Below are 14,623 nucleotides of genomic sequence, written 5' to 3'. Positions count from 1 at the left end.
ATAATAATAGTGGTAAATTCGTGCCAACGAACAGCATCGTGGTAGAATTGTGCCCTTGCGCAGTCGAGTACACGGTCGGTCTCGCGCATCTAATACTGTAATTGTATGAATACAATTACCTGGGTAATCATTGATACGTCAACTGTCTTAAGATCTGGAGTAGTCTACTTGATGATAACATGAAATTAAGACATATTAAACACGAAATTTCTTACCAATATGCTTCTTGAGACAAACAAGCAATATGTTTACAAACGATGACGAGCTGAAAATGAAAACTACTTAACGAAAGCTCAAGTACATTTCACTAATTTCTTTATAATGCACAAATAGACGGTTGACAAAAGCTTTCGAGATCAAGATAATGTATTGAGTCTCTTGGCGGATGAGGTTACTCTGTACGAAGAGTCTATAAACCCATTGCCCTGTCTACAAGTGAGTGAACACTGTCTAATAAAACGCAATATCTTTATCCGACTTGCTTTTACCGTCCCGAGTGAAACGCATTATTAGCCTGCATTTTTGCGAAAGAAGTGAGTATTAGGACGGTTATACACGTCGTTTGAAAGACTTTGCACATTATCACACCTACTATGATCAGAATCAACGACATTGTAGATTATATACATACAAGTTAGCAAAAGCAGAAATTAAGGCGATAAGCACGAATCTTCTATCTGGTGGATGAGTAAACGAACAAATATTACAATATATGAGATAAATGACATTTTAGGTGAGGCAATTAATTGATTGCCTTTTTTGGAATATATGTGTATATATATATATCTGTTTTGGCGGGTGCACCGTAAACACACAAGAAAAAAGTAACATTACCCGGATGTACTGTAGAAAAACAAGCTTCAAATAAAACGCTCATTTTCCAATCGAATGAAAGGGTGTCTCTAGCGGCAATTTAAGCTGTGCCTCTCTTAATCAATGTCTTGATTGTCAATTAAGTCGTAAAAATGACTCGTTGGCAGTAAACCATTGTATGCATTTTGTTGGAATGCGCACATTAAACGAAAAGTTACTTTCATAGCACATACAAATTTATGAAATCAGAAATTTATAACACATATGTTGTACCTGTCATTTCACAGGGCTTATGATTAAGAATGTATAACCTAGTTAAGTTCAGTGTTTTACTGTACTTAACCTAGTTAAGTACAGTAAAACACTGAAGAAGCTACAGAGATATTCTAAAAGCATGGACATATTCGTCTCATTCTTTGGAAAACAGTTCATGAAAAACTTAGAAATTAATCAATTAGAATTACTACACATTAAATATGATCGTAAACTGAAACTCTTAAATCGGGCACTTACTACGCCCGGTCGTCGGCCGAAGCGATTCAATGGAGAACGCAACGCCACGACGGGCGCGCAACTGATCGTTTTTAATGACGATACGTTCGGACTGCCACCAATAATCACCAGACGGCGTCGCGTAAAGCCCAACTCAGACAGCGTCGGCCGACGCAGCCCGACGCGATTTGTTGTCACGTCGGGTCTGTGTGAGTTGAACGCAGACGCGATGGTGTGCGTCGGGGGCAGTCGCGTAGTAGAATATTTAACGTGTTTAATCATGGAGGTATTATTGGCTACGTTCAGACCTGTGAGATACGCCAGGCGTATCTAACGCCGGGCGTGCGTTAATCCATGGCGTAACTAGCGAGATGTCCAGACTGGGCGATTAATGAACGCTAGCGTAAGTATTCGCGCGAATCTTAGTATCTAAATAACCCAAAATTCGAAATTGTTGCTAACCAACAAGTGCCGGTATAATATAATATTTTTTATTTTACGGAATCCGTTCCTGAAATATACAAATAATAGCATACCAAAAGCCCGAAAAAATCTAATCAGGGGAACATTGTTCATTATAAAGATATTTAATGGGTTAAAATCAAACGTTTTATTGCACAACTGCTCAACTGGAAGCGTATAAATGCATGTCGTTGCCAAGTTGTTGCTAACGAAAAAATGTGAATTACAGGGTAATACGCCCGCGCGCGATCCAAAAGCGGGGAACACATAGGTTTGTCGCGTCAAAGGGATCTGTTGCCGAGTGATCTCCTTCTCAATAATACCTCCATGGTTTAATCAAGGTAATTCAACAAAAGGACGCACATCTCGGGACATCAAAGGCTACGTTCAGACCTGTGAGATACGCCAGGCGTATCTAACGCCGGGCGTACGTTAATCCATGGCGTAACTAGCGAGATGTCCAGACTGGGCGATTAATGAACGCTAGCGTAAGTATTCGCGCAAAATATTCGTATTCGTAATTCGCGCATTTTATTTTCTGTTTACATTTAGGTTTATTTTGATTGAAAAACTTAGAAATTAATCAATTAGAATTACTACACATTAAATATGATCGTAAACTGAAACTCTTAAATCGGGCACTTACTACGCCCGGTCGTCGGCCGAAGCGATTCAATGGAGAACGCAACGCCACGACGGGCGCGCAACTGATCGTTTTTAATGACGATACGTTCGGACTGCCACCAATAATCACCAGACGGCGTCGCGTAAAGCGATTGGTCAAATCTTGGCTGAGTTCAAAATCACCGATGCATGACTGTCGTAAATCAGTGGCGTACGCTAATCTGGGGTCTGTTGCTGGATTACCGTACGCCAGTGATTGCGTGATAATACTGGCGTTCGCTACGCCGCGCACAAGTTCACACCACTCGATTAACTTTACGCTAGCGTAAGTCGTTGTGTCTGAACATCCTCAAAGGTTATAACTCTGGCATCGACATTCTAGGCGCACGTGCGTCCCTACACGCTGAACGTCACAAAAACCATAGCAACCAGACCATAAACCGTCAGCGTACGTGACGATTTACCCACGCGCGTGTTAGTTGCCATGTTAGTCGCGCGTCGTGCGGTGATTACAAGGCCTAATGATATTTTGCACTAACATTAGACTGAAATATATTCTTCATTTCAACATTAATTTTACCAAAATTGTGGTGAATTGTCGTTCATGAGACTCACTTCGCAGAAAAAATTAATAAATGGTCCGTATATACTCCAATGTTCGTCCTCGGCACCTTATGCCAACATTGTCAAAATGACAGATTAATGTTACATAAGAACATGAAATTTTATAAAATTCGTAAATTTTGAATTGCTATAACTTTTCATTTTCTTGGTCAATTTTCACAAATCAAATTGCAGTTTAATAGAAGCATTTAACAAGCTCGCGGTAAAATAAAATCAAATGTAACAGACATTGCGAAGTACCCAAAATTAATGAAATAATAACTAACACCATAAAACGAATGGCACGCATAGACTAATAATTGACGGCTGTACTCGCAACTAGTACCGGATTGTCGATGCCACAGTAAAGATCAAAGGACTGTACGCACGCGCTATGTTCGAGAGCGGAGATGTGCGTCCTTTTGTTGAATTACCTTGGTTTAATATTTCTCACGACGGCTTAAGACTGTCCCCGACGATAAATCGGGTCGGGCTGCGTCGGCCGACGCTGTCTGAGTTGGCCTTAACGCACACAGGGAGTGGAGTTGTATTCGTCAGCTGACGGTCGTTATGACCGTTGTACGACGCAGTGAGTGCCCGGCTTTAGAGTTGAATGTATGTTCTAGAAGAATATAGCATGGAGAACTGATTTTGCACATGCGCAGACTCAGCTATAATGTGACAACAAAACCACTTGACAATAAGTTTATTTATGACGACCATGAAACATTTCGTAAATGAACTAAGTGAGATTAATTTGTTAACACGGCATTTTCATTTCAATTAATGACGGCCCACAAGATTATGGTCAGCAGGACGAAGGCACCACCTGGATATCTGTCTTGAAATCACCAGAGTACAACAAACACTGACAGAAATCACGGGGAATTATATTTAAAAATCACTTTGACTAATATATAAGCACCTACAAAGGAAAACTGTCCTGATACGTAAAATAAGTTTGATTGGACATTTGTTTTTTGTTGGCAGACTATAGTGTAATGACTAAAGTAGGGACAATTGATATTCTCGAAATCAAAATTTATTTAAAGCAATATATATTCCCAACGCAGTCCTTTCAGTTCTATTAAAATTATCTTAACATGAATATAAAACCCAACTAAGTTCGTGTTTAAAAGATACACTGCTACTTAATATTACGTTTGTTAATGCTTACTTTACATATTTCAATACGTTATTACCTTTTAACTGAAAATACAGAGAGAAAAATTTGCTCGCTAATAACAGATGTAGGCCAATAACACCACAGTCTTTGCATATATGCCATTAAATTTCTAGCAGAAAATATAGGTATTTGCGTAATTGTATTTCTGATCTATGACATTGTTTTTATTAGCAATTCAAATTTCAATTTCCTTTTTAGGTAGGCCTATATTTGTTGGGAAGTTGGAGTAGGAGTATATCTTATTTTATCATGTAAAGAGATTATAGGCCCTACTCCCCAGCACGAAGGGTCAACCTATATAAAGATTGTTCAAATAAATAAATAAATTGTTCAAATAAACACTCTGTAATAAAACCTAAAAAAAAATCCTCCTCAGCCATTCATTGAACCTTTGAATTGCTCATTTAAAACAATCAGATAAATTAGCAAAGATTCAAAAGACGCAGATCGAACAGATTCTTGATTAATAGTTAAATACTATTAAAGTACTAAATCATTAAATCCACTGCCAGCTAATTTATCGGTCTAAGCAAAGAACATAATAGCCACATTACTTATGCGTCTGTTAATTGACGAGGACACTAATTTCTCCTCTAATTTTCAATTGGAAGAAAATTTAATACCGAGATAGCTAAATGTTATTGTTCAAGATAATTAACTAGCTGCACACAAGTAGTATACAGATCTTATTTAAACAAAAAGTATATTTGACCGGCTATAACTTAATTAGTTTACATAATATTATTTGAATGGTGCCACGATGTCAAATGAAAGGATTGATTAATTGATTGATTGATTTACACCTCAAATTTGTCAATTCTTGAGTTTAGGAATGGAGTGCGCCCTCACAAGTAACAAGCTGAGTAAACAAATAGACATTTTATTGGGCTAAATATTCAGTGTCACATTTTATTGTTGAACCCATAACATTGGCCGCCGCGAGGGGGATTTTTCCCAGCGCCTAACTGAAAAAAGTCAAAGGGGCTTCAAGAAAAAAATATTCCTAAAATTACAGTAACAAATATCAGAGTTTGGTATCTAAAGAACCAGTATAGGCCTGATGGGGATTTGCTCCTGTTTTTGTACATTAAGCAACAGTCTGCATTAAAATCGTCAGTTTAATAATAATATTAATAATAATATTGTTTTATTAATTTACATTTCGCAAATTCCATTTTAAATATATGTACAAACGCGCATTACAATAAAATAGACAGAAATACAAACTTACAATATAAAAGAGATAGTTAAAATTATGAGCAGCTATACAATTCTTACAGCACATTACAATAAAAGTTATACAATAAAATTCAACTTAACACGCAAGTTAAAATTTATATTAATGACATCGGCAACAATACAGAAACAATATCATTTAAAAACAATAATTAAAATATGAGTAGATTTTTTAAAATCTATTAAAATTTTACCATCAATGATATTTCGTATAAGGACTAGGCCTATTTGATGATATGAATTCTATTGATACCCAACCCTAACTGTTATCCTTTGGATCTTCATCTTCTTCCATTTTATTCCTTACTTTTTATTCCAAATTATATAAGAAACCATAATTTAATAAAGTACGTGTTGCCTTTTAAGTGAATTGATTACTAAAGCCCTGTGAAGACCTTAAAATTTAATTTGACAAAAACATGTGACATACCTAAATACGGTCATGGTGACATCAACATCATGACTATATATAGGCACATCATGACTATATATGGTTATATACCTGAGCTTTACTCTTGCAAGATAAGTCTACGGTTTCGATAACCTCCGCTGCTACTTAACGTAACTGTATTGTTTTAACGTCGATCGAGGATCTACAACTCGGCTACAAACATTCCAATCTGCACAATTCCTGAATGTTAAACATATTTTTTGAACAAAAAAAATCCATTTAGGTTTGTAATTACATCTAGAGTAATTTAGTAGAGCTGTAACTAGTGGTTGGGATACCATGTTTAAATATTAATGAAACTCATGAATATTCGAATAGTTTTTTTCTGGTACTGGTACTGGTACGGACATTTATAATATGCCTCTTCCTTTAGGTTATAAAGCGAAGTTCTTTTCCCTGGTCATTCACATGACTTTTATTAGTACATCTACATATTAATTAAATAATGTATTAATTCACACAAAACTCGTGTTGTTAATACTTATAATTATTAATAACAACAGTTTTATTATAATATACATCTATGTAATACTACATACTGATGTACGACATAAGTTTTCTTGATACATTCTTGGTAATTAAAAAAAAAACCCATTATAAGGCTAGTGGTTCGTTTACTAAATGAACTATAGATAGAATAATCCTATAATGTAGATACACAACAGCACTGTAGCTCTGCATTCACGCGGAACCGAGATAAACTTGATTTGCCGTTATCTTAAATATTCCATATTGCATTATGATTTTAAAACATCATTCTTTTTGATAATTTATTGCATTATCTTAGAGTTCGGATGAAACAAGTTGGGCACATTTGTTTTTACAGGTAAATTCAGTTTATGAGAAAATATTATTTGATGGATACAGTGTGTGTTTTGGAACATGTACGTCTAGTGTCGCAATTCTAACATCTTCAATAACGTTTCATTAGCCGGTAATCATCTATCAGGTATTATAATGCTTAAATCAAATTATATCATAAATCAAATATAAACTATCACAAAGACGTGACCTTAGAATTAGAAATCTATAAAAAAAAAAAATCCCGTTTTATTGAGGGAAATATTGTGGTCCGTCCGACATTTTTTCTTGCGATTGTAGGTTATAACTTGTGATTACGAGTTCCATCACGTATTTAGGATCACTTATAAAAGGGTTTGAGGAACATATTTGTTATAGAAATTATCGATAAAAGATAAAATATGCAAACGACAATATATATGTAGAATTGATAAGAAGTCTGTTGAATTGGGAATTTGTAAATGTAGCAAGCAAGAAGTACGAGCATATTGCACAAGAATTGCATCTGATTTAAATGGCATCCATAATCAGGCCGAAAGATGATTCTATCGTTTGAAATGTTTCGCTAACAGATACGGTACACGCTTAATTTTAGTCTTATTTATATTTTGTTATATTCATCAGAGAAAATGAGACTGAAAAGCAAACGAATGACGTAATTATGTTGCTGGTACAAAAAACTAAAACGCTCGCGCTGATAGTCTAATTAACATTGCAGCAGTTTGGTCTCGCGTTACTAGCTTCTTATTCCGCCGTGTAAACGGAGCTTAAGGCTATTTGGAAATAATGTTGCGATATCTTATCGATCATCATACGAGTGGAGAACCTTGTAAGATACATCAGAAGTTTGCTTATTAGCCAACCATTGAAGTAGACCGTGTATTTCGTCATATACACTCTGTAGCTAAACAGTATACATATAACACCTGTACCAGTTTTTAATCATATCGCTTATCCCGGTACACTGTAATCAGTATCAATTATAATCAAGCGGTGAATATCGGTATGAACAGCTCTACAATTACTCTCGGATTGTCAAAACTATCAGTTGTGAGCATGCGCGGCGATAAGTTTCAGGCTTAAGCCGCTCTCACGAATATCGAGCTGTGACTGTTATGGTTATTGTGTATCTTGGCAGGTCTATGAGTATTTGTTATTTAGTTTCACCTCGGCATAAAGGTTTGACACACAGATTTTACACATATTATGACGTGATACTGAGGCGGTGTCCGTACAGATACGTGTTGCGTCGTAGTAGAGGACGCTAGCTCAACCAGTCTGTTCAAAAGCATTGGCGAGGTACAGAGTGCATGTGTAGAGTATTATAACAAAACTTATGTCTTAATGCTTCCCGAAAACTTTTGTCCTCTCCCAGAGCTCAAGGCTTTGAGGTGTACATAGTTGTTTTTGTGTTTTGCCATCTTATTCCTCGTTTTTCCCATTTTGAAGTTGTCCAACTGCAGGAAATATGGCTTTTCACATTCATCTGAGAACCAGCATTATTATTGTTTTCATCGCCGTGTTTTTTCCTGTAGGTAAGTATTGATTCCATTTTCTTTAATTATTTATTTATAATGGTCTACGCCAAAAGGTTGCAGTTAAGTAACAAAAATAGCGATTAAATATTTAATGATAATCCCATATATACCAATATATATTGTGGTGTTGAGAAAATAGTAATATTGGCCTTTAGCGGTTAGTAAGAGTTATTTATAATTCTGATATTATTATTATTATTATTACTAAATAGCTCAAAACACTGATTATACAAATTCAATCGGAGAATATATTATTATCTTTGAGAACACTGTTACTCTTTCAATATCAAATTATGTAATATTATATATAATATTAATTTTTGAAAATAAAAACCACTCCATCAGCGCACTTATTAAGTTCAACCTTTTTGCATCCAGAAGCCAAAGAACAGATTTGATTGGGTAAAAATAAAACGAGAAATATAAACTTATATTTTTACGGGAAATTTATTAACAAGTCTTGGAAACAGAGGTGGTGGCGGTGTGTCCAAATAATGAAGGCTTATGTGATCGTATTGCTTGCGTTGTAAAGCATTGCCTAGCGTGTCTGTCTCTTATACACATCTTATAGGGACAAATGTATATAAAAATACAAACTATACATATTCTTATGTCATGAGTTTGAGAATGTATGTCAACAGATTATTAAGAATTTTAAAAAAGAACAATATAGGCCTATTTAGATATTACCAAAATAAAGCGTTGTGATATCAATTATGAAAATTATAAGTTCAACAATTTTTATAAATAATTTAAAAAAAATATTCAGTTTGTCTTAAGTCATTGTCTTTAGAATGTTTGTTATTTACTTCGGCATCTGTATTCCTTTTGTTATTTTTGTTAATCATATCATTCATGCAATCATCGTTTTTATTATTATTATCATTTAGTTATCTGTCAAACTATTGGATGCCAAATATATTAAACAAAAACTCTTTATTAATTGTTCAGAAATAGCTAAATAGTTTTCGATAGAGGGTATTCTATAAATGCTTATGAATTACAACATGTGCCGTGTATACCTGGATAGCGCTCTGAAATAAAATTAAAAACATGGCAATTAAATCTCTCATTCTAATATAATGTTTCTTGGCAGCTGTTAACTGAGTAAGACCTTATTACACAACTGAATTCAATCAGTAGCATATGTTAAAACATAAAACGGTAAGACTTATTGCTAAAAGCCAGTCCGTCAAATATATTAGGCTTAGGGTGCATTATGGGTAGGAACAATTACGCCTCATGGATTTGGATAACTTAAACCGATAGTGGGCTACGTTAAATTTGTCTTCGGTGGGTCATTACAAGCATCTTGTTACTAATCAGATTCAAGAAATTAACACAGAACAAATTGATCGTAAAAGCAATGAGTACATTTCTCATCACGGTCTGTTGAGCTACACTTCCTTTTAATATAGAAGCAAACAAAACTCTGTAGTGTTCACAGTAGTTGAATTTATCGGTAATTTAAGTTTTGTCCACTCTAAGAAATGCTAGTTCAGTAATCTAAATGCTAATTTGTAAGATGAACTAAACTGCTAGATAATATACAGTTGCGAGATGATGACCAAGAACTTGGAATCGATATTTTGGATGACTGCTAGGCCACCAATCAAGGAGAACAATTTACAGACATGTTTGTGTTCTGACCTGAACAATAATTTCAGTACTGCCAGGAACTGTACATTTGTATATCCAATTACACTGCTGTTCTTGTGAACATAAACAGTAACTATAATGATAGTAAATCAATTATATAATTCGCCTCGTTGTGAATATAATACTATAAAAGCAGGACTTGGTTTTAATTAATTTAAGTGTATTTCCACATTAGTATTTGGAAAATCTACATCACAGACCCGCATAACAATCCCCTCAAAACTGACTTGACAAAGCGTATACTACACAAATAATATTCTATTGTTTGCCATGATGTGCTCCTTGTTTTGTCACCGTTTGTGTTATTGTTTGATACCATCGATATCTTATTAATTTATCCTGTTTATGTCATTTCATTTCATTGGTTTTTTTTTTGTTTTTTTTTTGGTGTTTTTTTTTTTTTTTTTTTTTTTGAGAATGATTTGTCAGTCCCATCAACTATTCATCCCTCTATCGTTAGCAACGCAGTAGAAAATAGACATAGATTTCTTTTCCTCTCAATTTCTAGAAATTGAGCTTGCACGTTCCATTACATTGTATAGTTTCTTTATATTAAACTTTTATACAATTAAAGTATCTGTAGAACCAACTTCTGAAGAACTCGCGATTACCTTTCAATATTATTATTATGAAAATTCAGCAATTTTCAATTTGATTTTCATAATTAGTCCTATTGAAAAAGACACGCTGATTGAACTTTCGGACGTTATTAATAACTTGTATAATTGATCATAATCAATTGTTTAATACAAATTATTATTAAATTATTATCCCTAATTTATCATATAAGTAACGCATACGCTTACAGAGGCCCAGCTCCGGAATACGACTACCAATGAAATAGGCAAGTATTATTTTAGAAGAAAAAATCTCCCGAACATTTTTATTCATCAATTTGTCTTAACTGTAGTAGTTTTATATTAAACTTTTATACAATTAAAGTATCTGTAGAACCAACTTCTGAAGAACTCGCGATTACCTTTCAATATTATTATTATAAAAATTCAGCAATTTTCAATTTGATTTTCATAATTAGTCCTATTGAAAAAAACACGCTGATTGAACATTCGGACGTTATTAATAACTTGTATAATTGATCATAATCAATTGTTTAATACAAATTATTATTAAATTATTATCCCTAATTTATCCTATGTGTAACGCATACGCTTACAGAGGCCCAGCTCCGGAATCCGGCTACCAATGAAATAGGCAAGTATTATTTTAGAAGAAAGAATCTCCCGAACATTTTTATTCATCAATTTGTCTTAACTGTAGTGCACGCTTTTTAACTTTTAGTCTTACTGAATCTGGGTTATCTTTGAAATGTCTTCAACGATTGTATTTATCTGAAACAAGAAAAAAAAAAACTCTAATTGCTAACCTTCATGTTGCATGCTTTCTTCTTTACTGCATGGTCTAGATCACTTTTTTCCTGCCGTATTTCCAGCACGTTTTTTTCTTTATTATTTATTATCACTTTATATGTATCTATTTACATATACATACATCTGTGATTTTACTATAGCTTAAATTCGACTAGCATTTACAATGCTTTTGTTATCGTTTGTGAAAGTAAGCACAGACCGAATCCACTGCTTACTTAATACTAGTGGGTATATTTATAGGGCATTTTTGCTATTTCCCCTATGCATGGCTTCATTATAGACTCCTCGTCTTCCCCTAATTTTGTCTTCACATTTGGTTCAGTTTATAATCTTTCTGGAAAACAAAATTCAAAAACACCAACTGTTTATTCTAGTGATAATTTTTAAATAAATGATTTCTATCTCAGTTGATCTTCAGTCGAATACAGTAGCAGATACGGTACATCATTCGGAACAGATTTGATTGGGTAAAAATAAAACGAGAAATATAAACTTATATTTTTAAGGGAAATTTATTAACAAGTCTTGGAAACAGAGGTGGTGGCGGTGTGTCCAAATAATGAAGGCTTATGTGATCGTATTGCTTGCGTTGTAAAGCATTGCCTAGCGTGTTTGGTGAGGTCACATAAAAAATGCCATTTTGTTTATTGTTTTTTGTTTTTGTTTACTTCATTAAATAGTTAAGCCGGGAGAGTATGAACGGCAGCTGATGGACGATCTACTTAGTAAGTTCCCTTTTCGGGAATTCGCTAGACCCGCTGTCAACGAAAGTGAATCCTTGGTGGTTGCAATGGGAATGGCGCTACAACAGATCATGGACGTAGTAAGTTTCACATATATAAACTGCATTTTGTTTCCGTACGCAGTAGTCCGTTTGCATGTATATATTTAATATTTCTTCACATTATTTCATTTTTCCTGTATAGTCAACTCCGTTTATAGTCACAAATGGTTACAATATGTTTTCCCATAATTTTCAATTGTGATGTTATTTTTTTCTTTCCACAGCCTTGATTTGTTTTCATAAATGTACTCTGTACAAATCTTTAAATATTATTATTATTAGTAGTAGTAGTAGTAGTAGTATTGATGAAAGTAATATTATTATGCGCTCTCATGCAGCGATCCGCAGGGCCTCCGAATTATAAGGGCCCCGAAGGGGACCTACCTATAGGTTCCTCGACCTAGCACCCTGACCAAAAAGGACTTTGTTGATAAATAACATAATTGTGTCTCTGGAATCGACTGTAGGGCATATATCATATTATAACGATTAAAGAGAGGGGGGCCGTCCGGATGCCACCAAATTTGTCAACAAAAAAAAATAAAAATGGAGATAAAAAGAAAATTATGTACACAATTTTAAGTCTGTGAGTGCCATTTCCGGCCATCTAGACGTGACATCATTTTCTTTTCTTAGCCCCACAGGGGCAACAGCATAACGTGTGTCTAAAATCGACTGCAGGACATTTATTATATCCAGTGGCGGAATAGAGAGTGAGGGTGGGGGGAGGGGAGTTGCCGGCCCAGGTCCCCACTAAATTTTTCAAAATATACTGGAGATAAAAAAAAAATATATTCACAATTTTATGTCCGTGAAGTGGCATTTCCGGCCATCTAATATTCATAAACTTTCTTACCTCAGCTCCAACCATGGTGGGTCTGAGGTGGTATAGACTCAACTGTGAAAATCACTCCCTGGCCTCAATTTTCTGGATCCATATTATATCATTTATTCGTCGTTAAAACATTTAGAATAACAATGCACATCTACAATCAGTAATACACAGGGCCACCATCCCTATCGTGACGCCACTGCACAGTAGAACGTTTTATAACTCTTAAATACATGCCAAGTATTGGTGTTGAAATGGAAATATTACGTAAATAGTAAAATTAATAAGAAATATGGAGTATGGTTTTTAGCGCAAATGTTTACATATAAAGATGCATTTAAAATATTCCCAATCAGTTTTCCAAAGTGAAGATAATACACATAAAACGCTGTATACACATTTACTGTAATTGCACTAATATTATGAATATTCAACATACAGCTATAGTATATGGTAAACATATTTTTAAATGGTCCTCATATCCATACCCTACTTCGGATCTTTACCAAAATTTAAACATTTTTTCATTGCAACATGACAAATTAATTCTGGAAAGTTCCATTTTGATCTGGGACCTAATGACCCTCAAATTCACCAACACTTAATAATTTCTTCCTTGTAACTTGGTTAAACCTTTACAAAAATTTCATTCAGATCAGATGATTCGTTTTTTTAAATATCTGCTCTAGGACGTTTTCCTTTAAATGGTCCTTATATCCACACCCTACTCCGGGTTGTTACCAAAATGTACCTCATCCTTGGGTCCTACCTAACACTCCCTGTAACTTTCACTTAGATCTGTGCAGCCATTTTTTTAATAGATATGTTGACACACACACACACCCAAACTTACAGGACTGAAAACATATATCTCCTGGCGGATATAATAATAATAAAAACAACAAACAATAATAATACTGAGATACTGCTGCTCTGTTTATTGAATAAGATTGAATAAACACTTCAGTAATGGAATCCATTGAAATTTGTCTATAAGCAAAATTCAAAATCCTCAGAAACAAAATCCTAAGAAACAACATAGGCCCACGGTAATTTACATTGAAAGAAGTATCCATTTCATGATAATGACTGAAATTCATGGAATAATAAAAACACACCTTTGTGAACCTGCAATAAACAACCATGCCAATAAAAATAAAACCAAAAGAACGTAAACAATACAGTTGTGAAAAACAAAAGTGATATTCGTCTAACTTTAAAAGACGTGTGGCAAAACAGATATAAAGAACTGATTACCCCGACAAAACATAACTACATTAAAAGTCATAACATTTTTATTGCAATGGCAAAGACCACAATTTACGGAAACGGCTGTGGCGACCCTTTGATGACGTCAGTGAGTCGACTCAAAAGACGTTTCACTGTATTTTGGATAATTCGCCTTTTCTTCAGCGATGTTTATTGAAAGCTTTCGGAAGTCATTTACACAAATTACGCGCCAAGTAATGCAGCCGCTACAACAATAAACTTAAGGTTATAATTTTTGTTTTCTTTTAAAAGAATAATATCTACCCAATGGGTGACGCCTCGAGCATTGTTGTTGCTGGGAACCGATTCAAAATCCTTGGATTATGATATTTCATTTCGATTGAATGTGAATATTTATTATACAAATGTTAAACTATACAGTATGTATATTATGGTATAGGCCTATAGTTTTCATATATATATATAGGCCTATAGTTTTGTGTATAAGAGACAGACTCCGTTTATAGTCACAAATGGTTACAATA

General features: G+C 34.4%; 1 protein-coding gene across 3 annotated transcripts in view; it reads left to right on the top strand.

The window, feature by feature from the left end:
- The first annotated feature begins 7,448 nt into the window (after positions 1–7,448).
- Positions 7,449–14,623, top strand: part of LOC117100750 (neuronal acetylcholine receptor subunit alpha-7-like) — a 24,613-nt gene continuing 17,438 nt past the window's right edge. The window contains exons 1-4 of one of the 3 annotated variants that reach the window (XM_033240541.1): positions 7,449–8,203; positions 10,674–10,709; positions 11,042–11,077; positions 11,934–12,076. In XM_033240541.1, the coding sequence (XP_033096432.1) occupies positions 8,137–8,203; positions 10,674–10,709; positions 11,042–11,077; positions 11,934–12,076 (282 nt within the window). In that variant the 5' untranslated portion in view covers positions 7,449–8,136. The remainder of the gene's footprint in view (positions 8,204–10,673; positions 10,710–11,041; positions 11,078–11,933; positions 12,077–14,623) is intronic. The other 2 variants (XM_033240543.1, XM_033240544.1) reach the window with 2 other exon arrangements.

This window comes from Anneissia japonica, unplaced genomic scaffold (genome assembly GCF_011630105.1).
Source record: "Anneissia japonica isolate Jap-2015-1 unplaced genomic scaffold, ASM1163010v1 scaffold670_len1213532_cov191, whole genome shotgun sequence".
Classification (NCBI taxonomy): domain Eukaryota; kingdom Metazoa; phylum Echinodermata; class Crinoidea; order Comatulida; family Comatulidae; genus Anneissia; species Anneissia japonica.
This window is presented reverse-complemented; position numbering and strand designations above follow the sequence as displayed.